We start from the raw sequence: 27,181 nt of genomic DNA, 5'->3' as shown, positions 1-27,181 counted from the left end.
TGGATTTTATTACCGATTTGCCTCCATCCAAATCTTATACTGCCATCTGGATAATTACGGATCGTTTTTCAAGAGCAGCTCATTTTGTACCACTCAAAGGACTTCCGTCTGCTTCCCTTTTGGTGGATCTCTTTATTAAAGAAGTGTTTTCGTTTGCATGGTTGTCCTCTACACATTGTGTCTGACTGGGGGTCACAGTTTATTTCAAGGTTCTGGAGGGCCTTCTGTTCTAAATTAGGAATTAAACTTTCTTCAGCTTATCAACCCCAGTCCAATGGGCTCATTGAACGAACCAACCAAGAACCCGAAAAGTTTCTTCTAATGTATGTATCTGCTCACAAGTCAGATTGGGTTGAATTACTTCCCTGGGCAGAATTCACTCATAATAACCATTTTCACGAGGCAATCGCTAATTTCCCCTTTTTTGTCATGTATGGCTGTCATCCTAGACCACCAACCTTTTTTCAAACTTCTATTTCTCCTGTTCTGGCAGTGGATTCCTTAATAAGTAATTTTTCTCTTATCTGGGCACAAACGAAGATCAACCTAAAAAATGCTGCTACCCTTGCCAAAGAGACTTTTGACAAAAGAAGTCGTCCAGTTCCTAATTTAGCACCTGGATATAAAGTTTGGTTGTCTACCAAGAGTATTCGCTTAAAGGTTCCCAATATGAAGTTCGCACCCAAATTTATTGGACTTTTTCAAATTTCCAATGTCATTAATGCAGTAGCTTTCAGACTAAAACTTACTTAATCTCTGCGGATTCCCAATGTATTTCATATATCTCTCTTAAAACCAGTTGTTCAAAACTAGTTCTCTATTCCTGGGAAATCTCCACCTCCAGTTTACTCTCAAGTTGAAACTGAATAGGAGGTTAAGCAACTTCTGAACTTCCGTAAATCCAGAGGTTCTGTACAATTTCTCATGGACTGGAAAAGTTATGGGCCACAGGAGCGTTCCTGGGTTAAAGCTTCAGATATTCATGCCCCTTGATTGCTTAAACAATTTCACAAGAAATTTCCCAACACACCTTTTTAGGGTATCCAGAGTCCACCAGTACGGCAGGGGGTACTGTAACGCTCTTACAGGTTTCCACGTTCCAGCGATGTCTCTCTCTCTGCCGCGATTGGCACTTCTGGGTAGCGGGTCATGTGCTATTTGAATCTACTCTATGTAATTCAGCACAGACACTTGCTCTTTGTTACTGCAACTTTGTTGCTAGCATCTGACTCCTGTATCCTCTGGGTGCCTTGCTCTCTGTGAGTTGTGTATTTGCTGGATTCTCTGTGTACCGTTTCTGGATTGTCTGACTGCGCTTGCTGGATCATCTGTGTACTGAATTTGGATTGTCTGACTGCGCTTGCTGGATCATCTGTGTACTGAATTTGGATTGTCTGACTGCGCTTGCTGGATCATCTGTGTACCGAACTTGGCTTGGCTGACTACATTTTATTGGATCATCTGTGTACCAAACTTGGCTCGTCTGACTACACGTTGTTGGATCACCTGTGTAACAGACCTAGCTCGCCTGACTACGCATTGTCTGACTGCCCGTGTACCCGATCCTAACTGGCATGAGTTCAAATGCCGACCATGGCCTTATCTGTGAGGAGTTTGTATGTTCTACCCGTGTTTGTGTGGGTTTCATGTGGGTGCTCTGGTTTCCTCCCACACTCCAAAAACATACTGGTAGGTTAATTGGCTGCTAACAAATTGACCCTAGTCTGTGTGTGTGTCTGTCTGTCTCTCTCTGTCAGTGTGTGTGTGTTAGAAAATTTAGACTGTAAGCCCCAATGCAGGGACTGATGTGAGTGAGTTCTCTGTACTGCGCTGCATAATTAGTGGCGCTATATAAATAAATGGTAATAATAACTGGTCAGTAGCCTTGCTTACTTATTGTACTAGTACCTGTCAGCCTGTTATCAGTGTGCATTTGACTCCAGCGTTATTATCACTCCTGTTTTGCTCTTCTGGGATGGTTACACTCCTTGAGACCTGTGTTACTTCCTGAGACAGTTCAGGGGGCCGTGACCTGCGAGTTCCTAACAGCGAAGTCCATTCCGCCTTGCAGCGGTTCTTGGTGAAGATCGGGGGACTCGTTAGACTCCGCGCCTATGGCCTGCCAGTGCTAATCAGGAATATTACAGGCCTTTCACCTTCAGATCATAACAAGTTGCGGGTCATCAGGGAGCAGTAACAGTGCAGGTTTTCCAGGTCACCAGTGATATAATTATACAACATGTGGATCTGTTACAGTATGTCAGTTAGTAATGACTACACTTGTGTTCCAGCAAGGAGATTTGGAAAACATGCACTGGTAGGGGTCCCTGAGGACTGGGTTTGGGAAACACTCTCTTAGTTACTGTCCTAGGGTTTTGTACTTTTGCTTTAGTTTATTGGGAGACACATGTGATAAACGCTCACTAAAACTTGTTCTCTTAATAAAGGTATAATGAGTATGCTTCAGTATACAATAAAATAAAGCAATTTAACTCCTTACCTCTCTTCGGAGCAATTCCTGCTTAGTTGCTCTAGTATTTGTTTTTACCGTAGCACTATATGCCTGGAATTGTATGTTCTCCCTGTGTTTTTTTTTTTTTCATGTTGGTTGCTAAGATTCTTCCCACAGTCCCAAAAATATTCTGGTTGATTAATTAGTTTGGAGGAAATTGGCCTTAGTGAGTTTGTGTAAAAGAGCATTTTCACTTTAAGCCCCACTGGAGCAAGGCTGATGTGGAGACTAAACAGTCTTGGTAATTAGTAATATGTTGCCATTATATAAACAAATGTTACTAGTAATAATGTTTTCTTTATTTAATTTCTATTTTATTTCACAGAATCTGTTAAGCCACCTCTCTCTTACCTTTTCGAAGACAAAACACATTCCTCATTATCGTCTACTGTGAAAGAGAAAGCTGCAAGTGAATTAATAAGGTATATATATATTATTAATTTTGATTATTATGCACCCACCAAGAACCTACAAAACCTTTGTTTTATTATATATTTACATTTTCTCTCTGTTCACCAATGGATATGCATCTATATAGCAATGAAGAAAACCTAAGGAGTAAACAATGTGCTATGCTAATTCTTTAGCTATATTATGTAACACAAACCATACAGTTAAAATACATAAATTGTTTATTCGCATATTAACCTAGTTTGAAAAACTGTTAATAAAAACATTTTAGAAAATGTGTTTGCTTTCATTAAGAAATATATGACTTGTGGGATATGACTTCTTTTACAGAGGCATTACTAATTGTCATAGTATATCTAAGGTGTATATTTAACATTGATTCTCAGTGGGCAGCAGCAAGATTTGGTTTGCGTCGCTGCATATCGCAGCAATAAAAATGTCCTGCTGCTTGACTTTATCAAACTCATTGGTGAGCCCTGGTGAACTACCTTTATTTAAACTAACTATAACCTCATTTACTGGCAGCTCAATGCTGTCGGCGATTGGAGGATCTGACCCCAGTGGCTATTGCACGTGCGAGGCTAAGGTCGCTCTTGCACAATTGCGATGGTACTTATCTCTGGTCAAAGAGTGAATTATTCAGCAGACTCCATTGACAAGGTAAGCGAACGCCATCTTAAGATGGCCTGAGTTTTTTTTTTTAAGGTTGGAGGTGAAAGCTTTTAACCGATCATTAACTTAGGGTCACATCGCTGTCCCCTTTAAAGTCTTTGGGGACCGTAATGATCACAGCTTGGTAAATAGACCCCTTAGTCTTGATGCAATAAGAAAAAAAAAGGTTAACCTTTTTGTAAATACTAGTTTCTCTATCATTCACTGGGGGACACTGGATCATGGAGTATAGACCCCCATTCAGGACATGAGCACTTTAATTCTAACAATTAAATGCTCTTCCCTCTTAAACCTCCACATCCTGCAGGAAAGCTAGTTTTTTTAGAGTGCCCTCAGGACAAGTTGTTTCTTTTGCTGGGCTGCCTTGGCAGCCTGTTTCTTTTATTTATATTTATTTGAATTTTTAAGGTCAGGCAGGGGTGTATGCAAACGGGAGCAGGGAAGAAGTGTTGTGTAGGCACAGTCTGCCGAAATCCCACTCCCAAACGTGGGATGTGTCACGGGCACTAGGAGTTGCTTACCCGAGTTTCACCAGATGGAACTCTGCTAGAGAGGCGGGGTTATGGCACGCACCTCAAAGCAGGCAGGTGAATGATTGGAGCGACACAACAGCAGGAGAGTAGAGATAGTCTGAGGAAGTCAGCGACTTGCAGCTATGGTTAGAGGAAAGTCAGCGACTTGGAGCAGTAAACTGGAGGCTGAAGATAATGTAGACACGAGGAGTGGACGTGGATAGGTGATGGTATGTAGAGGAGGAGTCAGTGGTCTGCGTACAGCAAGTTGTACCACTGCAGTGATGGGAAGAATAGTACTGGTGCAGGTAGGAAGCAGGGTAGTCGGTGGTCTGCGTATAGCAAGTTGTACCACCGCTGTGATAGAAGGACTTGTCCAGGTGCGGGTAGGTTGCAGGGAAGTCAGTGGTCTGCGTGCAGCAAGTTGTACCACTGCTCTGAGAAGGAATGAGGACTTGTCCAGGTGCAGGAGAGTGAAGTTGAAAGGCAAACTGTGGCTGTATGGAAACAGCGCGAGTAGAGCAATGTCTTGTGAGGCAGAGATGGAAGGCACAATGAATAGTCTGTCTGGAGTAGATGCCTTGCAGGGAGGAGAAGCTGGTCACAGCAGATATGCACAATAACGCTAAGTAGTAGCATGAGGAGATATCGTAGCTTGAGTGAAAGCTTGTCCTAAATGAAGCAATGCAGTAACACAGTCTATATGGGTAGTTGTACACTGTGCAGCAAACAACAATGGATACAACTGGTATGCCAGCAATAGTCAATAGTCAGTAGAGCATACCCAGTTGTGTAGATCCGGAATCAGCTGAGAAGTGAAGCGTTGTAGCGGTATGGGAACCGCCGCTGAGTTGAGCAGGGAGCAGCGTGGAAGCTGAAGCACGAGTAGAGCTGGAAGCAGTTGGAAACTGTACACACGAGTAGAGCTGGAAGCAGTTTGGAAACTGCACAGAGGAGTAGAGCTGGAAGCAGTTTGGAAACTGCACAGAGGAGTAGAGCTGGAAGCAGTTTGGAAACTGCACACAGGAGTAGAGCTGGAAGCAGTTTGGAAACTGCACACACCTATAGAAGTTCACTGGGAGTGAGACTTCAAGATCAGGCAACTACCTAAGGCTGCAGGTGCCTTAAGTAGGGAGGGGTGATTGATCCATCAATCACATTAGTGGTCAGGTGTAGTTGTTAAAGGGACCTGCGCATGCCCAGTGCGACAGGATGGTGGACGGCCGCGGTTCCACACAGGTGTGAGCGGGAAAGATGGAGAACCACGTACCAGAGTGAAGGCACTCACACTCTGGTGAGTGACAGGATGTCTCCTGGGGGCCTTGCGCCTCTTCCGCCGCAGGTTGTAGCTGGGGGCCCAGTGCTGGCAACGCACCATCGGTTAGCTAGAGCAGCACCAGACCAAACCTAGAGAGCGGCAAAGTAAGTCCTCGTTCCCGGCATCGAGAAGGGGATTTTAAAAAAACGGTCAGCTTTTGTCTGGTGCGGTCTGGAGCCTGCTAAGCAAGGCCTCTGCAGAGCCAGGGCTCCACTTGGGAAGAGTCAAGTGAGGCCAAGTGAGGAGGTTTGGTCATGCATTTGGGGGCGTGGCAAATGCGCCATTGTGGCGTGGCTAACACATCAAAATCACTAGGCTCTGAATTCACCGGAGCATCACATATGTCCAAAGCACTCCTGACTTCTAGCACCACAGTGTAGTATAGAAAGAATGCAGTGTGTACAGAAAGAGTTTAGTCACATTGGGCACAACACTCACCAAAAATTGGCATTGTCCCTACTAGAATCCCAACATTTCATATACAGTCCTGCTCTCTCCTACCTGTTCTTCTCACTTTCACCACCTGTGGCTGCAGGTTTCTTTAGTTGCGGCCTGTCTGGATCTTGGAATGCTGGGGGCCCTATTTGGAAAAAAAATGGCTACATTTAGATAATTTCAAACAACCCTGGTGTTAAATCAATACCACCCACGATTAATAATAAGGCTTTCCTCCAGCTCCAACATTACAATAATGTGCCCCTTCTTCATCACCATGCCTTATGATCACACTGCGCCCTCCATACTGCTTTTGCCCCTTTCACCTGGCTCCCCTTCATCACATTATACTATGCTGCCCCCCCTTTTTCAATCCCACTGTGCCATGCCTCACCCCTTTTTAACCCCACTGTGCCATGCTGCCCCCCCCCCATTTTTTAACCCCACTGAGCCATGCTGCCCCCCCATTTTTTAACCCCACTGTGCCATGCTACCCCCCATTTTTTAACCCCACTGTGTCATGACGCCCCCGTTTTTTAACCCCACTGTGTCATGCCTCCCCCGTTTTTAACCCCACTGTGCCATACTCCCCCCATTTTTTAACCCCACTGTGCCATGCCCCCCACTTGTTTTTAACCCCACTGTGCCATGCTGCTCTTTGTTTTTAGCCCCACTGTGCCATGCCCCTCCCCCCCATTTTTTAACCCATCTGTGCCTTGCCCCCCCTGTTTTTTAACCCCACTGTGCCATGCCCCCCCCCATTTTTTAACCCCACTGTGTCATGCTGCCCTTCATTTTTTAACCCCTCTGTGCCATGCTACCCCCCTGTTTTTTTAACCCCTCTGTGCCCTGCCCCCCCTGTTTTTTAACCCCTCTGTGCCATGTCCCCCTTCCCGTTTTCCTCCCTTTACTTACCTTTTCATCTTCTTCTCTCTCCTTTCTTGGTCCTCTCTGCTCCATTCTGACTGTATGCTGGGCGTGACATGATGACGTCACGCTCGGCATTCAGTCTGAATGGAGCAGAGAGGAGGGACGCCGGCGCCGCAATCACGTGAGTATGTTTATTTTTTTAACTACCCTACTCCCCCCACCAATGACCGAGCCCTAACCCACTGCAAAAAAAAGAAAAAAAAATCATCGGCAGCGAGGGCCCGGGCCCGGGTAATTAGTACCCATCTCCCCCCCCCTCTCGGCGACCCGTTCTAGGCACAGTTGCAGCACAGTGGGGCTCTCCTCTAGGACGCGCTGGGCCCTGGGGGAGGTGTAAAAAAAGACCCCTGCACTATATCAGTTCACCGCCTCCCTGACTGATTTCAGCTGTGTTGTGAGATCATTCTAATTCAGTCAGTTTGCCAGCAACCCTTTTTCATCTTTACCTGCTCTTTTCTTTATGATGGGCTAAAGAGAGGTATATGACTGAGTCCTGGGAGAGGGGAAGTTGCAGTTTCAAGCAGCATCATGCAGTCTGCAAAAATCCAAATATATCACATTATTTGCACTATTAAGGACTGTTTGAAATGTACCTTTATCAGAAAAACTAAGCATATGTGTTTGGCATGACTGGACATTCATAGAATTATGCTTGACACTGTGTCATCAGATTATTTTGTACTATATATTTCAGAATAGCATCCCTTAGAATGTCTTTAAATAATCTACCCCCACAACTGAAATCCTACTCACTGTTAATTATTTTTTGTTCCATTTTTTTAAGAGTGGTACCATATCTGTTTTCTGTCATTATTGTGGTACTGATCTAGTTTTGAGGAGGTACTTAAATATAAGAAATAGTGGTCTATCACACATGGGTACATGCCATCTGAGCCAGGTGCCTTATCTGTCTTTATCATGTTGACTCATAGGCTTAACTACAGCTCCTCTTATTTCGGACAAATAACATTTAATGGTGTCTATAAGGCATTGCAACACACCCTTTTTTCCTGGCATTTCAATTTTCATCACTCAGACAACCCCAGAAATACTTAATCTTTGGTCTTCTCACTATTTTGATTAACTTAACTTCTAATATTCACAAAAAAATTGCAACATTTTAACATCACATTTGAAGTAATTTACAGATGTAGGCTGTGTCAAATTGTCTCTGTGCTGGGCTTCTCTGCTGTTAGTGTGTAGCTCATCAGGTACATTTTCTCCACATGGAATGTTAAGGTTAAACACTAAACCATTGCTAAGTTGTACCTGTAATATCAAGGCATAGTGCACTATTTGCTATTAAATCATTATAAATATGAGGTTGTGGTGTGAACCAATCTTTACACTGAATGACATATGGTTACTGGTTTAATGAAATAGGTACTTTAATTTTATAACAGCTCAGCTGTGGTCTGAACGTAGGTAACTTTCAGTCACTTGCAGTAAAAACATAACGTGGCTGAATAACGGAGAACTGCAAGTGGTTGATTGTTACCTTCGTTTGGACCATGGATGCTGCATTTTGTAATTAATAAAAAAAAAACCTGCCCCCAGACCGTATATAATGCTGCTCCTCTTCTTTCTATACGTCTTTTCCTGTGTCTAGTAAGGTAGGTCAGGTAGTGTTCTGTGTCATTTGGTTTACATGTACTGTAGGTTTCCGATGACACACCATCCCTAAAATAAGTCAAGGACATGATTGGCTACCTGGAGAATGCCAGTCTGCTACTTCCAGGAGTAGATCTGGTTTGTAATTCAAATTGTGTGCCAGTTCGCAAACTTCTAGGTTCTGTGCATCAAGAGGGCACAGGGCACTAAGATGGAGGACCAAGCTGGAATAGGATGCAGAGCTGCTCTTAGCGTTCCTGGGCGAAGAGCACTGTTACCCTCACTATGTTTTGGTGTGCAGCATACCTTGTGCATGATGGAGCTTAATTCCAAACCCAAACTGCCGAACAACACCAACTCTAGCGTTGCTTATTGTTCCTGTTTCACTGTTGTAGTTAGCTGTTAGTAATATCCTGTCCTTTCACTACTCTTGTTGAGCCTGTGGAAGGGAAGGAGGAGAGCAAAGTACAGCAACTTAGAGGTTGTGGAGCCTTTGATACAGCAGAATCTGAAGGGATCTTTTATACTAGGTGTAGTTCTCAAACTAAAGGAAAAAGCCAGCTCCCTGAGTACTTTAATAAATTTATAGTCTGCATGAATAAATTATTTTTGATCCAGGAAGATCTTTGTGCTATGCAAGGAATAAAAGGGGCAAGATCTCAGAAGAGTATGGATTTTGAAGATATTTATTCTCAGTCAGCGTGGGTTGATTCTTGAAATTTAGAAGACTCCTCTAGTAATGAATCTGGAGAGATTAAAGAAACACTTGGGATGTTTAATCTAGATAATGTGGACATTTCGTTTAAACACACATTCAAGTCTATGAGGAAAAATGAAGAACAACCACCACAGGGGTCCATAAAATCCCTTTTTTGAAGATTGCAGTAAAATAAAGAAATAGTGTTTTTAGTATATGAAATCTATTATCCATAAGGAATAGGCACAGGTGGAAAAGCATCTGTCTAACTTAAAGATATTATCATTTATGTATGCATTCAGTGATGAAGAAGCACAGAAGTGAAGCTTGGTTCCAAATGTTATATCCAGGTATAGCTAGTATCTCAGCCAGAACTACTTTCACGCCTGAAGATAGTGGTCCTACAAAGGACCCCATAGATAGAAAGATGAAAGGTGTTTTAAAAACTTCATATTTCATATGGGTCCTTATTGAAGTTAGGCATGGCCATGATACCAATAGTCGGAGCTCTCAGATTTTGGGGAGATACGCTTTATAAAGATGTTCAAAACAAAGTTAACAGGTAATTTCTTTTTGCAGTTAGAAACGCTTGATAAAGATGATTTAGGGCTACATCTAACCACTTACCACAGGATTGGAGATCAAAATACTTCCCGTCTTCCTTGTCCCACCAACATTTCAAACACATGAGAAGTTATTGGCCAGAAAGGCAATACACCAGACAGAATGTGCCTACTACATACAAAACAATCCTTTTTAGCATTCAGACTTAAGGGGGACAGGACAAACCAGAGTACTCCACTATGACTATCACCAAGATTAGTCCCCATTGACACCAGTAGAGGACCGAATATGCAGAAATATGGACTCGATCACAGATGAATGGGTTTTGAACATTCGAAGAAAGGGATAAAAGATAGAGTTCCATCAGTATCTCAAGGGAAATGGCTTTGTCCAAACTAAGACTCTATCACCCTCAGTGGAGCTAGAAGCTTTACAAAACAGTTTGCAAAGTTTAAAGAAGGTTCAAGTAATTTCTTTTGTTCCTGCAGTTTAAGTGAACACAGATTTTTATTCCAGATTCTTCCACATCGTCAAACTGTTCTGGACTTAGAGATTCAACAGTTTTGTCCGTGCCAGACATTTTTCATGCTTTCTGTAATTCTATCCTCAGCCATTAGCCAAAGAAAATTTTCTCACATCCTTAGACCTTCTGGACGACTATTTTCATATTCCTTTTCCAGTTAATCACAGGAAATTCCTCAGGTTCTTGGTCATGGGGCAACACTTTCAGTTCACATGCCTGCCATTCATCCTGTAATCTTCCCCAAAAGCTTTTACCAAAATGCTGGTTATGCTGGTAGCTGCATTATGAAGGCAAGGTGTCATTATGTAGCCCTATTTGAACAACATGCTTGTAGTGGGAATTTGGAGCACATATCAGGACTGCTCAAGTAAAAATCTTTTGTAAAAACATAGCTGGATTGTGAACAGGATAATGAGCCATCCTGTCCCATTGTGGCAAATTTCTGGGGGTCCACATGCATACCATGGGGAGCAAGTTATTTCTGTTAAAAGAAAGATGCATCAAGATACAGTATCCGGCACATCAACTGCAGACTTTTTTTTACGAATTAACAATAAAGAATGGATTTCAGTTGTTGGGAATGTTTTCCTCTACCATAGGGGTCATTCCCTGGGCAAGGTGACACATACAGAATCTCCAGCTGGAACTATTGACCAGTGGGATTATAAGCAGATTTCTCTAAATTCTAGCATCAGACTGCCACCATCTGAGAGACTCCTTTGTTTATTCTTGACAAAGTCCAGAACTAAAAGAAGAGGAATATCAGCTTTAGAGATTATTAGTGAATAATACAACAGACTCCATTGTCGCATGCTTGAGCAAATAGCACAATGGATAAGATCACGAAACAAGAAAAGACTTCAGGTAGATGTCTTAGAAATGAAAGCACTGTGGATGGAAATTCAGCACCTTCATCTTCAATTAAAAGGCAAATATCACAGTATATTCTCAGACTACAAGACTGTTGTGACCTTCATAAATCGCATGGGAGGTACCAGATGCAGAACCATGATAGCGGAAATACCAAAAGTTATGTCTTAGACAGCGAAAAATGTGAAGTCTCTCTCATTGTTGCATGTAGTAGGCAAGCAGAAAATAATAGCCAATTACATCAATTGAAAATGGGTTCATCCAGTGGAGTGGACACTGCATCAGGAAGTGTTCCAGCTACTAATCGGAAAATTCAGGTCCTCAAGTGGACATTATGGTAGCAAGCAAAACTACCAAGATACCAAGGTGCTTCTCCCAGTACAAAGCTCCAGGGACAGAGGATAATTTGACAGTTCTATGGACTTTCCACCTGGATTGTCTTACCTCCATTTCCACTCATTGCTCATATTCTACAATAAATCAGAAAAGAGAAGACAGAATTGATAGCAAAACTTCTTTTATGGCCACATTGTCCATGGTTTTCTGCAGCCTTGGAGATGCTTCTGGAGCAACCATGGCCTCTACCTTTTCGGCCAGATCTCTTGCACCAAAGCCTAATTCTTTATCAAAATCCAAAAATCCAGATTAGCCATCTTAAATGTCATGGAGATTAATTGGGAACTGCTCGTACATAAGGGGTCTCAGAGCAAGTAATCAACATACTTTTGCAATAAAAAGAAAAACGTTTTAATAATCTGTTATATATTCTAAATTCAATCCATCTACAATAACTATTCCACAGATCGTTGACTTTGTTAATGATGGATTTAGCAAAGGTCTGGCATTTTCTACACTCGAGGTAGAAGTTAATACCAAATTAACTTCAGAGGATTTGATTATTTTAATTTTCCCAAGCAGTGAAGTGGATCCTTCTCTTTTAGTTCCTTTGTGGCTCTGTGGTACCTCAATTTAGTTCTCAATACTCTGATGTCTGACTCTTTGAACAATGGCAGTAGGTTTCTCTTAGATAGGTGACACTAAAGGTGGTGTTCCTAGTGGCGCTTACATCTGCACGGAGAGTTGGAGAATTGCAAGCATTATGGTGCAAGGAACCCTTATATAGAATCTTGGCAAATAAAGTGGTACTTAGATACTACTTTTAGCAGCAACTCTGCATTGGCTCTAAGCCCCACATTAATCAGGAGGATGTACTGTCATCCTTTTATACATAACCTATTTAGTGAAAAGGAAGTAAAGCTGCACTCCGTGGATTTGAGTAGAGCAATGTCCATATATTTATCCATGACAGAAGCATTTAGAAGCATGGAACTACTTTTGTGAATCCTACAGGACATTGGAAAGGGTGTGCCTATTCTTAATAAGCCATTTCCTGATGGATCACAGAAGTAATTATACAGGCATAAATGAACAGTTGTCATAAGGTGGCAAAAATACTGAGAGCCCACTTGCCCATCATGGTCAAGAATGGCCCTAGCTTTTGGCCAATTCCTACTGTTTTGGTTTCCCACTCAAACTTTTTTTTTCTTTTTTTAGTATAAATATTAGTGTGACAGGGTGGACCGCCTATGCCACCCTGCCTGTTGTTGCTGGGAACCGGCTGGGCTTACTTTGCCACTGGTACCTTTCGTTATCCCAAATGCGCCCTCTTGCCGCAATAGGAGGGGCTTATAATGCTGCTACCATTGAGCTCCTTCTATGGCACTCAGAACCATGTTCCCTCTGGGTCACTGGCACTGCTAGTGTACCTCGTTGCTGGTGTACTCGGGCTGGTAACTCCGGACCTCTTACTATGGATCCGGGTTGCTGTGAATGAATCGGCCCTGGCCTATCACACTAACCAGGGCTGCATGGGTAGCAGGCAGAGCAGTGGTACTGGAAAAGCTTGGGTCCAAATCTCAGACACAGCCGGAGAATGGATTAGATTTTGGGTCTAATCTGTAGATCACAGGAATACAGCAATATTGAAGATGTTTTCAAGCAGGTTTTGAAGCAAGATGTTTATTTTCTCTCACCCTAGTTGAAGGTACCAGGGTGAACAGGTCAGATGAAGTCAGAAGAATGATACATTTCAGTGCACAAGTCAGAGCATTTATATCTTTCAGACACATGCTATTTTTAGCATCAGGATATACTCTATTTACACAAACATAAATTTACATACATTGCAAAGCCACTAATATTTATACTTAGATTTGAAATTCTTAAAACCTTGCTGTGATATCCTGCATCTTTGAGATGCAGGAAATGTAGCAGCACGTTTTAAATTAAACCTTCCTGTCTCCAAGTTAAACCTTTTTGAAGAAATCACTTTGTGACCAGATCCACATGTCTGTATTCAACTTGTCTGGGCTTTCAGCTTCTCTCATCCTTCTCCTGCAGTTCACACCACAGACCCTCACTTGGCTGCCTGCTGAGTTCTCTCCAACAAGTCGTCTTCTCATACATACTACATCTTGCAGGATGCACAATGGCCTCACCCTGGGCTCTCTACTCATTTCGTCCTGGTGGATGTCAGTCTCCTGGGAAAGACTTCTTATCTGTTTCCAGCTGATCATCTCTGCTTTTCAGACTCCTGAAGAACTTAAAGCTCCTTACTTTGCCCTACACTGAACTTTAGATAGGTGTGGTCACATACATTTTTAGTCCTATAAGGGATGATCTCAAGTTCCAGGGCATGAACAGGTGGCAAACCAGCACTGTTAGCATCACATTATGTATAATATCTTTATATACAGATGAAGGTAGTTTTAGATCAATGGAGTGTGGTGCCACTGCACTAGCATATTGTATCGAGTTGGCAAATAGAGTGTGATGAGACACTTTTTGTCCATGCTGTCATGCACCATATGTGATTCACCTATATCCATTTGTATAGCTATGCTTAATGAAACACCTATATGCAAGCTGTTCCTTATACTTGACTCTCATTGACTCATTCTTGTGTTTTTGCCCAAAAACTGCATGTAAAATAGCAAATGTAGATGCTGCTAAAACAAAATAACTTTTTTTGTGAAAAGTTACAGTATACTAAAGTAATGTGGATATAAATGTTTGAATATTTGTGTTTTCACGAACATATAATTTTATGCAGGGTAAATCGAACATGTATAAATGTTGCACCATCTAGAGAAACACTTGGAGAACTCTTACTGGGTGAGTATTAATATTACTGAAAATATTTTTTTTATTTTTTTTAATTCAGAGAAATAGAGTGTGCAAAAATGTGGTTTGTTATATATACTACATGGCACTTTAAAATAAAGTAAACCGATATCTGAACAAAATAAAAGTATATATTACATTTCTTGTTTAGGTCTGGTCTTGTCTATGGGACTCGTATACCAAACCTATAACAGCCTAGGTGCAGTGCAAAATTCTTTGGTGTTTGCACCCTTAAGCATACTCACTTCTGTAAAGCTGTGAGAGTTTTTGAAAAAGATGCATAAACAAAGGTTAACATGCTGGGGGAAAAAATAAACAAATGATGCATAGTTTCTGCACTATGCAGATTTTCATCTGTAACTTTACCAAACTATAGTAAGAGCGATACTAGTACATTTTATTACTATTGAAGCTAACTTTGCAAAATTCAATATAAATGGTAAATTTTGTATGATGAATAAAATGTGTGGTAAACTTTGCTGAAATATTTTACACTATTCATGGCCGCCATTTTTGAAATGTGTCTTCTAAATAGTTCAGATTAATACTTCAGTGCATATTGATGGTGAATAATCTAAATGGCAACAGATACAATAAGGGAAAGTATAAACTGGCATTAATTGTTGCCTTTAGTGCACCTTTCTAACGTGTCTTAAGAGTATATAAGTGGATCTGAAATTAAAATCATTGTACCAAATAAGAACATACATATATACACATTTGCATTTTTACATGCATTTAAATTGTGCTGCCTAGCAGTTGAAACATTCATCTCAATGGAAACATACTGTAAACACAATGAGATGCTGTTAATAAGTGTTTATATGTTGAACAATAGAAAATAATTGGACAAATCAAAATGGCGCACCACTTCTAATACAGCCAAATACGTACAAATGTACAAGTATACCTCTAGAACATATAGAAAATAATATATAAAAAGTACGTACATCAGGCGCTCGTATATAAACACCGAAAGATGATAATTCTTGTCTATTGATGTTACGGAAAAATTCATCTGTTCTGAGGCAAACTCAGCTTTGTCTAAAAGACAGACTCAAAAACATCAAATATAGTGTAGTACGTAAGTTCAAATCAGAATACAATATAAAATATCTTCATAGATGTGGGGAACTAGGTATTAATATCGCCTCAACCTGTCTGCACCTCGTTTCTCACAAATTGTGGACTATAAAAACATATACTTTTTCTAGCCCTCTGGTTCACCATATTTCTCAGTCATATTTAGACTTATGTATATTCTACTTTGAAAGTAGTAATATGTCTGCCAGCACGTATTGTTATCTTGCAGACTAGTCCAATTTTTCGGTCTAGGCAAAAGGGTTATTGTCCACCAGTCCTGTATGAATGTACAGCACACCAGGGGGTCTCTTGTCTTTGTTTAGATTTGAGCTTGATGTTTAATTACAGAGGACTGCATTGTGTATTTAAATGTAAATGTGTCTGGATTGTGATATCTCCTGTTTTAACAAACTCTGCTGTATAGCCACAGAACAATACCTGTCTCTAATTAAATCAGGAGTGACTGAGCTGCTATCTCCTTTGTCTGTATGTTTACCTGGGAAAAGGTAAACACAGAAAAGGACCAATCAGGCAGGTCCTGGAATTGCTTATGAGGTAATTTTTGGGCTTAAAACACAGCTACAGAGGACAGAAAATTGGCATTCACTTCCAAGTGATAGCTGAAGTCAGGTCTGGCGTTGAGATATAGATCTCTGCCCTGACAGAAAAGGGACAATCGGTCCCGGAGTACTGCTGTTGCCCTAAAATACCTCTCCAAGTCTTTGGGAGCTGTGTGTGTCCGCCAAAAGCAGAGTGACAGTGACTGAAGGCCGCCACCTTTGCTGGGTAGCCTTAAAGGAGAGAGGGGGATAAGCTTGGATTGATAGACAGCAGTCCCTGAGAGTGACAAGGATACTGGTGAGGTGTTTTCATTATACCCTGTATGTTGTCTGTGCCAGACTGTAGTATTATTTGTTGCAAGTTATTATTTAAATATGTTTATTGCTGTTTTGTGCTTTCAGTTTTTTAAAGAAACGTATTTGTATTATTTTGGATATTTGCCTGGGTGATTTTGAACCTTGGATAGGTACCGGGTAGGCCAGCTGTGCGACGTAGAAGGTTACATTAAACCTGGTATCCTCACAATTGATAAAATCCAGTTCCCCGTGAGAGATGTAAGGTTGCAACTTCACCCGTGAATTTCCACACTTCACCACAACAGGGTGTATGCTTACAAGATTTCAACTTGTTCCATGCCTCTCACTTACTGCATCTCACTGGCTGTATTTCAATACCAAGTAGAAAATGGTAAGGATATGCTCATGCACACTGAATCTACTAAGTCAGTGAGAGTGGCTGCAAATGAGGTGCATTTCCATTTGTTCATGTATTTCAAAACCAGGATAACCTCTCCAAAGCACCAGGGTTCATAAAAAAGTAATAAACAAAATCTGGTGCACTACCTCTTTAATAAATTGTAGTATGATAAATACAAATTACTTAAAATAACATAAAAGCAATAGATTTGTTTATAATAGGCACATAGACTGGTCCCGTGGTTAAATGGATCATCCGTCTCTCCAGCTCCTTGACACACAAAAGTAATAAACAGCCAACACGTTTCGACTTCTAAGTTTAAGTCTTTCTCAAGGCTAAAGTCCAAGTGATGTTGCCAAGTTTTTATAGTTCTGTCTTGTCCTAGTAACCACCCATCCTTTTCTTCTATCTGAAGCTGAGACTTGGATTCGTATCCGCGTTTCAAAGAAGTCACATGACTTGTCTTGCTTTCCATTGGATATATCGCCCAAAAAAAGAGGTTTGACTTTCTTAGAAACATATCACTATCGTCTGCTGATGGTCTTTAAAGTACTGCAGTCCATCGCACATATATATGAATATGTAGCTGCCAGGTGCAAAGTGTTTAGTCGTCTTGGATAAATTAGAATCGGTTGCTGGCTCACCTCTAAAAAGAGCAGATGGGTATAGTTGATACATACAGTATAAAATATCACAATAAAACTTGGTATAGCAATAAAATTATTGTATTTCGTAGTTACCTATCAAACAGTCTATATCAAATCTCAGACTATTATTCTCCTAAAACGATCTATATATGCACATTCTATTATATTGATGCGTTATGGCAGAAGTTGGACAGTATCTACCATAGCTTTCCTTGCAATTACAAACACCCATTACAAAAAGCATTTTATCTCAAAATCCAAATTTAACTCTTGTAGCACTAAAGTCTTTAATGTAAAAATTCACTTCCATCTCTGTTCTTGAGACGGAACCAATCATTTCACGGTTTCTCCAATTGTCTTCTATTTTTGTATCCCCCTGAAACTCAAAATGTGTTCAGCTTTACAAGCATGAAGGATTTTGAAATGGTTAGACAAAGAGTTTGTTTCTAGACCCCTTTTGAATATTGTAAATATGTTTCTGGAGTCTAGTTTCCACAGCTTGTGCCCTTCTGCCCACATAAAATTTGACAACTTCACTCTACCACATATGCAACATTATTCATGTTGCAAGTTATGAACTGATCGATCTGCACTCCTTGTTCGTTTATAGACAGTTCAGTAGTTTTGCTATTGTTAGATTTGACAGTCTTGCAGGCCATGCAGCCCCCACACCTATAAAATCAAACTGTACTCAGCCCGATTTCCTTACTTTCTCAGGTAAGTGGCTCCTAACTGGTCTGTCTGTTAGATTGGGGGCCTTTCTATAAATTAAAATAGGGTTTTCTGGAATCACAATCCCTATTACGGTATCCTTTCTCAGAATATCCCAGTATTTGTTGAAAATTTGTTCCACCTGTCTAAAGTTGTTATTGTATTGTGAAATGAAAGCCCAATCATATTTATTGAATCTTTCAGAAATATGTCTAGACTTGATTTTGGGAACAAGAAGATCCTCCCTATTATTCACTTTTACCTTATTTTCAGCCCTCTCTAGAAGGTCTAATTTTTAACCCTTGTTTGAGAAAGCTCTTTTTATATCTGTCACTTGTTCTGTCAACATACGGTCTTTTGTGCACTTTCTCCTAACTCTTTTCATTTCTCCCAAAGGTATACTCTTGAGCCACCCTTGATGGTGGTTACTATCATAATTAATTTAGCTGATGATATCTGTAGTTTTTTTTAAGTTTTGGTCTGTAAACCCATTTAATTTATATAAACAGTTATGTCAAAAAAATTCATCCTGGTTTTACTCCATTTGAATGTGAGTTCTGTATGTAACTTATTGGAATTCAAATAGTCACAGAACTTCAAAAGTTCCTCCTTAGGTCCTCTCCAAATAAAAAAGATATTGTCTATGTATCGGTACGATTGATCCCAGTGGGCCATAAAAAGATTGTCATAGCTCGGGCCGAACCTGGTGTCCATCATAATACCGATACATTGGAGGTAAAAGCAACCCTGAAATCTGAAGTAATTATGGAAGAGAATAAATTGAATCCCCTCTAGAATGAATTTTTTTAATCTGTCCGAATAGGTGGTACTGTTAAGACTAGACTTGATAGCTTTTAGACCCAAATTGTGTCTAATTATGCTATACAGGGATTTTACATCCATTACTAATATCAAATTTCAGTCCCACATTACAGTAGTCAAATTCTTCAAAAAATTACTGTATCCTGTAAATAAGATCTCTTATTTTTAGCTACAGGTTGTAAGTGATAGTCAATAATTTCTGACAGATTAATAGTTATAGATCCAGTGCCTGAAATGATAGGTCTTCAGGCGGGTTGGTCTTATTTTTGTGCATTTTTCGGTAATGTATATATCACCGGAATTGTTGGATGAGGAACCATGATATATTTTGCTATATCTCTATCCAGGACGCCTAGTGTTTATATGTGTTTCCACCTCTTTTTGGGTTGCACAAGGTAACTTACTGTTTGTTCACAGCTTAAACGTACATGCAAACTCATATTAAAACACATACCTAAATGCAATGTGGTTTATATGCATTTTTATCTGCATTTTAATATGCTTTAAAAAAAAAAAACGTGGCAAATGCCAGTGCGCGCATAGCCTTAAAGTGAGGATAAATCAGGTGTATTAAGCATGGAATGTACTTTTTTTTAGGTCAGATAGGATATGTGCCTGCCATGTTCTATAGAATTGTGTTTAAATTGATTATAATTAAGTCAAGTTTCTGTTTAGGCAAAACTGGGATGTATTTTGTTGAAGACAATGCATCTGATACAGTAGAATCCAATGTAAGTATATTGCAACAGGCTCATGTGTGTAAGTAAAACTTGCTTTCATGTTGTAATTAGCTAGTCAGAAACGCAAAAAGCTTTTGACTACAGAAAGCCCAAACTATTATAATGTTTGTGTGCATTTATGGAATTATGTACACATTTCTTTATTACTTACAGAGAGTTCACAACGTATACTGTAGAAGTGTAATGGGAGGAGCTGAATTATGTGTCTGTTCAAATGTAGAAAACATAAAATCTACATAATTTGTGTTTCATGACCAGTTTCTTTATTTACTAATGTGCAAAAATATATATAACTTTTTTAATAAAACACCACTGCAATACCATCTATGTATCCTAGCCAGAAGCCTTTGGGCTGCAACATGAGTACTTTGTTCTCAGTATTCTGCATGATTCTACCTGCTCTGTAATATAAAACTGGCAAATTAATTTTGTTTACCGAGAAGGTGGTGGTGAGGAGAAGTAGTACCAATCAAAAGCTGCAGTCTCTTAAAATGGAAGAAAATAGCTGCACAGAATAGCCACTGGAGCTCTGGCTAGAGACAGAAAGCACTTTATGAACAACATTTCCTAGGTAGTAGTAGTACAGATTTAATATGAAAAAAGGAATGATTTCAGATTCTACTTTAAGACTGAGATTTTTGTTTTCATCTCAAAGTAAAAATCCATGTGCAGTCAAACCAGTCTTGTCCGTACAGTTCGGAGACTTTGCTTCAGTATAATGACACTAGACCAGTGGATCCCAAACTTTCTTAGTTCGAGGCACCCTTAGGGTCTCCAAAAATTTTTCAAGGCACCCCTAAGCCAAAATTATTACCAAGTAGTCACCCACCTTACTTACCACCAGCCATGGCTACGGCACCCCAGGGAGTTGGCCGCGGCACCCCAGGGAGCCACGGCACCCAGTTTGGGAACCACTGCACTAGACAGTTGTACATACTACTCATTGGTATGTTAATTGGCTGCTGACAAAATTAACACTATTTTTTGTACGTGTTAGGGAATTTTAGACTGTAAGCTCCAATAGAGCAGGAACTGATATGAATGACAAATATTCTCTGTACAGCGTTGCGGAATTGGTGGCGCTATATAAATAATTGATAATGATTATATTCATCAGCATCTAAACTACACAGTTATGCTGGATACACACAAACTCTCATACAGATCCTATTTGTTTGTTTTTGACCAAAAACAAAGTTTTACAAAATTAAAATCTGATTTGAACAGACCTCTGCTTTTGTATACATGCTGGTAAAGCCAATTAGCCTGGCTTTATAACGATGTTCATTCTCTATTCACACTGTGGGAGAAGAACCGCTTTGTGATCTAGTCTTTTGATCTGACCACTGTGAACATCTGGATTTGTGCAACATATATATGGTTTCCAGTGTCTTCTCTGTATTAGCAACATATTTCCATGAATTCTGCATGCAGCCAAAAATCCTGCACAGAAAAAAAAGTACTGTGATCATGTTTATCTTATACATAGAGATGCACACAATCCTCAGACGTATGGACACAAACATATTTTGTTGTTTACTGTACATTCTGATTACATGATAAAACAAAAAAATCTCATAGTAATAACAATATGGTTAAATGACTAATAATATTATTCACATTTTGATATGATTATAGTTAACATAGGAGCCATTCTAAAAATGTATTCATAAAAATTGTCAAGTGAACCTGCATGTGAGATAATAAGGAATTAATGAAAAGAATTAAAAATATTGGAAGCTCTTCAAAATGATGGACAGCTGTAAGCTATGTAAATCAGTAGCTTAATGCCTTATCATGCAGATGTGGATCGTAAAAATTAAGAATCTTCTGCTAAAATGAACAAATGTCTTTCACTTGGATTGATTTGTCATTTTAATTAATACATGTTCAAAATTTTATCTAACATCACAAGAATTATTACAGTTTGAAACAATTACTGAAGCTAAGCTAAACCTATCAAGGATGCTAAGTTAACATATTTAACTATATACAACTTTTATCTTGATTGCAGTCTCTGCTTGGTGAATCAGAACCAGCCTCATTTTCCTGGACTTATGAAGAAATCAAAGAAGTTCACAAGCGCTGGTGGCAATTGCGAGACAATGCTGTAGAGATCTTTTTAACAAACGGAAGAACCTTGTTGTTGGCATTTGACAACACAAAAGTAATTGTGTTAGATTGTTATATACCAAAAATCATTCTAACATTTTATAGATATATACCTTTACAAAAGTTATAGTTTGTATTCCCTACATTTATTTATTTTATGTATAGGTTTACTTATATGGTGCCACAGAATGTATGCAGCTTCTTACAATATAAACAGCATGTCACAATTGTAGTAGATTTAGCGGACTCTTTTTCACTAACCTGGATTAGCGCTTTCAGTAACAGGCACGTCTAACAACCTGTCAATTTGTGAGCAGGACAAAGCGCCCATTGAACCAACCGATTAAGGCACAGACGGATTTCAGGTCCAGTGCCCCCGACACAGCAAAACAAAGTGGCTTGCACAGTAACTTCAAACTTAGATTCTAAATAGGTAGATGGAGACTTACACATACCTATGGGCAGGTAAAGAGTGCTTCTGTATCCTTACAACCTAATTTAGGTAATAGAGACATGCACAGGGAGGTTAAAAGTGCTAACTATTTAAAAGGGTTGGCCACAATTTCGAGTACATTATGTGCAGTCAGGGTGGGGTTTGCTAGAGACTTTGATGGTAGGATTTCAGTTTAGTTTATATAGGATAATATTACAAGAATAAGACAAAACAAAGGTTGACCTAAAACAAGATAATAAAAGGAAAATGTTATAGTGCAAAATGATATTAATGTGACCATAACTACATGGGAAATCACTGTAGTAACATTAAAACAGGATCATTGTACTTTTTTCCCATCCATGCTTCATCATGGTTTTTCTTTAAGGGTACAACACACTTGGCCTTTCCTGTGTGGTGGGATTCAGCTGTCTTCACAGTTTGACCACATGTAAAGACAAGATCATTGATCTATGTGGGATACACTGTCACTATAAACTGACTCTTGTTTCAAGCTCCTACTACAACAAGTATACTGCAAGCAGTATTCAGATCTGATTAGTGTCTAAAAAAGCTGTATGAAGGGAAAATGGAGTACATCACAGGATGAGAAACACCAAGGGGGTAAATGTATCAAGCTGTGATTTTGAAAATACAGCGATTTTCTTGGGAGAGTTGAAACTTGCGGATGTGTAAACCTGAGTGTGACTGAATCACTTGCAAGTAACTTATAGTATAAATTTATTTAAAGGAAATAGCACAGGGTGCTTATTTATATAATTGAAAATGCACTTATTTTTTATATTGTGTATATTTTATATTGTGTATATTTTGATATAGGAAATCTTTGTTTCTGAGACCAGGGGAGAAAATTAGTTTTTTTCTGTTTTAACCTTGGTGGAGGAAATGCCTTATTTCTGGTGTATATCTGATACAATAAGCCTGTTTATAAAGCGTTTTGTATATCTTGGTGTAAGGAAATGTCTTGTTTGGGTTTGCAACTTTTTCTTGGGGAATTCTTTTCTTTGGAGACAATGTGTATTCTGCAACTGTTTGAAGAAAGGATCCATGCTATGTAGACCTTTTGATGTGTGAGTCAGTAAAAATAACCTGTAAGGCTGTGTCTAAAATAGTATAGAAAGGGAGCCCTTGTAAACTGAAATCATTCTGATGTTCCATCTCACCTGACCACTGATACCTTTAATCAGTGGAACTCTTCTTGTCAGGACACGAGTAAAATAAAGATCACTCTTTGCTTCAAGACCCTGCTTGCCAACTTCTTCTATATTGCTGTTATCCTGTGAACTACAGATTAGACTTTAAATCTAATCCGTCCTCCGGCTGTTTCTGGGGTTTGGATCCACCTCTCCAGTACCACCGCTCTGCCTCTACCCAGCAGCTCGGGCCAGTGTGATAGGCCAGGGGGGATCCATCCACAGCAACCCTGATCCATAGTAAGTGTTCAGGGGTACCAGTATGGGACTACATGAGCAGTGACAGTTACCCAGAAGGAACGTGGTCCTGGGAGCCATAAAGGAGTCCAGTGGTGTCAGCAGACTCCTCCTACTGCGGCAGGAGGGTCGTATTCGGAATAACGAAAGGGGACGGTGGCAAAGTAAGCCCAGCTGTTTTCCAGCAACACCAGATAGGGTTGCATAGGCGGTCCATCCTGTCACACTGAGATTTCATTTAAAATTGCCAGAGTTGTGTTTCTGTCAAAATCGCTATTTCAAAAATCAATAGAGATAAAAGTCTGGACTGTTTGCCACTCTAGCTATACAAGTCTCAAATGTATGAAGTAGCGATTAAGCAAATTCTCTTGAGTTTGCTTTAAAAATTGCTAGATGCAACACGCTGCTTCTTAGCTGCGTGATTAGTAAACACATCACTGTTACACTGTCCTGTATATAGATTTTCATGTAAATAGCACTAGGCAAACCAGCTGGGGTGGTTGGCATTATAGCAGAGGGACATGCAGCAGGGGTCCCCCTGCCATAATGACAAACCAACCCCAGGCTGTTCAGCACTGGGCTGGATTCCCTAGGGAGTGCCCCCCTTCCCCTCTAGTAATAACCAGTCCACTTCTGAAAGCACTAGAGCTCTTCCTACGCCCCTGGGCGGTGGGTGTTGGGCCATATCAGCGATTATAAAGTAAAGAAAACAGACGCCATTTTGTTCTGTGGAATAACAATTCCCAGTCATGCCAGGGTGCCATAAACAGTCTGGGCATGCTGATGGTTCTATAGCTACAAGCACCAACATACCCATGCAGCCAGGGCATGCTGGCATTTGGAGAACCACAAGTGCCAACATGGCCCGACACCCATGGCTGGCTGAGACCTGTAGTTCCACACAAAACAGTTTAAAAAAACACAACACCCTCATTAAAACAAAATACTTTTAATAAAAATAATAAAACCCCAATACAAATATAATACAGCTTTTTTTTTACCACATAAATGTAATAAAGATAATAAAACCCAAAATACTCACCAATCTGAATTCTTCGTTTGTCAGCAGCTTTTAATCCAAATGTGTTTAAAAGCCATGTCCATAAATATTTATAGATCACAATATGTCCATGCTTGAAACCATGTCCATAAATAATTGTATATCCAAATGTCCACCCAGGCTGGTTTACTAGTGCTGGACACTAGCAAACCAGCCACCAGGAGAGTTAGCTAAACACAGGTTTGAAATCCCAGCAAATCAATAGAGATGACCAGCGATTTTGAAAATCAGAGTAAAAATCGCAGCTTAATACATCTGCAGACTTGGGGACTAAAATCGCGGGTTATCACCCGCAATTTTCCGCTATTTTTAAACGATGAAAAAATCGGTGCTTGATACATTTACCCCCAAATTTGTTTGTTTTCTAAAATGGACAGTCTGTTGCATAGGGATCAGTGAACCATATTTAAAGAATTGTTTATGGGCATTACAGGTTGCCTCTGCAGATCACAAACACTGAAAATTCATCAGTGCAATAGCACAGGCAAAATAAAAACTCTCACCTTGATTAGATGAATAGCAAAGTGAAAAAGTACTGTATGTGTAGACAGTTACTAAAATGCGTGTTCACTAAAAACAAAGATTTTTTTATGCTCTCCCTTTGCCTATTTCTTTGCATATCTCCTATGATTTGGTCTACATATTTATAAATATCTTTGCCAACTTATGGAAATGCATTTGTTTTAAAATTTGATGGTAGTTTCTATTTGCTTTGTTGTAGTATTGGTGATGCTATATAAAATTCCATACCAGCTTCTTGCAATTAGACTAGATTAGACTTGTTTTATTCCAATTACATTCGGTGTTACTCATCATTGCCATATGTTGTACTGTATCGTACCATGTATTATATTCTCTGTCTTGAAAATGTATAATAACCAAAAATATAATGGTTTAAAAAGTGTTTTTCTTTTTAAGGTGCGAGATGATATTTACCAGAAAATATTGACTAATAATCTTCCAAATCTGCTGGAGTATGGAAATATTACAGCTCTTACTCAGCTCTGGTGCTCTGGACAGATAACCAACTTTGAATACCTTACTCATTTAAACAAGCATGCTGGACGATCTTTTAATGACCTAATGCAATATCCAGTTTTTCCATTCATACTCAATGACTACACCAGTGAAACACTCGACCTGAGCAGCACCTCTATCTATAGGTATTTTACTCTTACCAGTTCTGTCTCAGCTATTTTAAACAGTTTACTCCTTCTTGTGCATCCTAAAATTTTGGTAGACATTTCTCTTCATAGCAATATTTTACATTGCTATTGAAACAGTGCAAATAAATATCTATAGGAATAATTTTTATTCCCAACACTTATTAAATGTGGTACTCTCAATTGCATGCTAAAGACTATTTTTTCGTTTTTGGGGTTTTTTGTTTTTTAAATCTGATCCGGTGCGGAGCTTATTTAGGGCATCAGTTAGCGTTAGGAGCAAATCCAGCTACATTGTGCAAATTTGCACCTGGGCAAACCATGTAGCCAATGAAAGGGATGCAACATACCTCCCAAATTTTTTAAGCAAGGGAATCGGGATAAGTGAAGAAGTGAAGTGGTGGTGCACGCATCAGAAGGGGGCATGTCCAGCGCTGGACTGCCCCCCCCCCCCCTACCCTAAAAACACCCCTCCAAAGCTGCTTGCACCATTTTCACGACATTTGTTCACGACTGCTCTGCATGTTCTTTTCTAATATTGTTGGGTACATTTTATGATTAGTCATCGCTATCTAGTGCTTTCTACATAATAGTATGAGCAAATAAAAAATATGCAGTGAAACTTTTCTGCCATCAAATGTGTGTGTTTTTACTTTAATTGTATATTTTTAAAGTTATTTCAGACTGCAAAATATTTAAAGTGATAACAGTGTATGGAATATAAGGGAGGTAGGGAGATGCACCAGTTTGTACTGTGGTGGTACATACGATTTGGATTCAACAGTAATGCTACATGAACTGGTAGGTTAAGAAAATATTGGGCACATTAATGTACAAAGCACTTGATTGAAATAAAGAAATGGAACATGCAGTGGAAATGCATACCTTGGTAGCAGTGCTTGACTTTGTTCAGTGTATCCAGTATTGTGTGCATTTAATGACAGAAAGTTGTCATATGGAGTTTATATAGTGATACCACGCATTAAATGTTGCTATAAAGGTGTTAAAACTGATTGAAATTATTACTATATATATTCAAATGATAACGGAATAATTTCGTTTTTGTTTACTGTAGATATATTTTAAGAGGTTTTTTTCTTTATTTTTTTATTTTGCAGGAATCTTGCCAAGCCTATTGCTGTTCAATCAAAAGTAAAGGAAGACCGGTACATAGATAATTATAAGGTATCTATGATTAATTATTTAAGGCACAGTATATAGTTTTTAATTATAGAAAATGTAATGAATGCATTTTTGTGCATACAACTTCCTTTATAAAAACATCCGTACTATGTGAGGAAGGAGGAGGGGGTTTTTTCTGCTTCCTTCTTTTTATGAACTTGTGCCAAAAACATTTCTCTGTATTGTAGATAGTCTTAGATTAACCCTGATACTATATTAACTGATAATCCACACCGATATCTGTCTATCAAACTGTTGTCCATTGCAGGAGTCTATAGCTAT

At 39.5% G+C, this 27,181-nt stretch overlaps 1 protein-coding gene across 1 annotated transcript in view; it reads left to right on the top strand.

Annotated features, from left to right (window-relative positions):
* The window catches only part of LYST (lysosomal trafficking regulator), a 461,445-nt gene that overhangs the window by 303,796 nt on the left and 130,468 nt on the right, over positions 1–27,181 (top strand). The window contains exons 34-39 of the mRNA XM_075200948.1: positions 2,838–2,934; positions 14,168–14,229; positions 19,434–19,489; positions 21,513–21,665; positions 25,473–25,717; positions 26,836–26,902. Coding sequence (XP_075057049.1) covers positions 2,838–2,934; positions 14,168–14,229; positions 19,434–19,489; positions 21,513–21,665; positions 25,473–25,717; positions 26,836–26,902 — 680 coding nt within the window. The remainder of the gene's footprint in view (positions 1–2,837; positions 2,935–14,167; positions 14,230–19,433; positions 19,490–21,512; positions 21,666–25,472; positions 25,718–26,835; positions 26,903–27,181) is intronic.

This window comes from Mixophyes fleayi, chromosome 3 (assembly GCF_038048845.1).
Source record: "Mixophyes fleayi isolate aMixFle1 chromosome 3, aMixFle1.hap1, whole genome shotgun sequence".
NCBI lineage: Eukaryota > Metazoa > Chordata > Amphibia > Anura > Limnodynastidae > Mixophyes > Mixophyes fleayi.
This window is presented reverse-complemented; position numbering and strand designations above follow the sequence as displayed.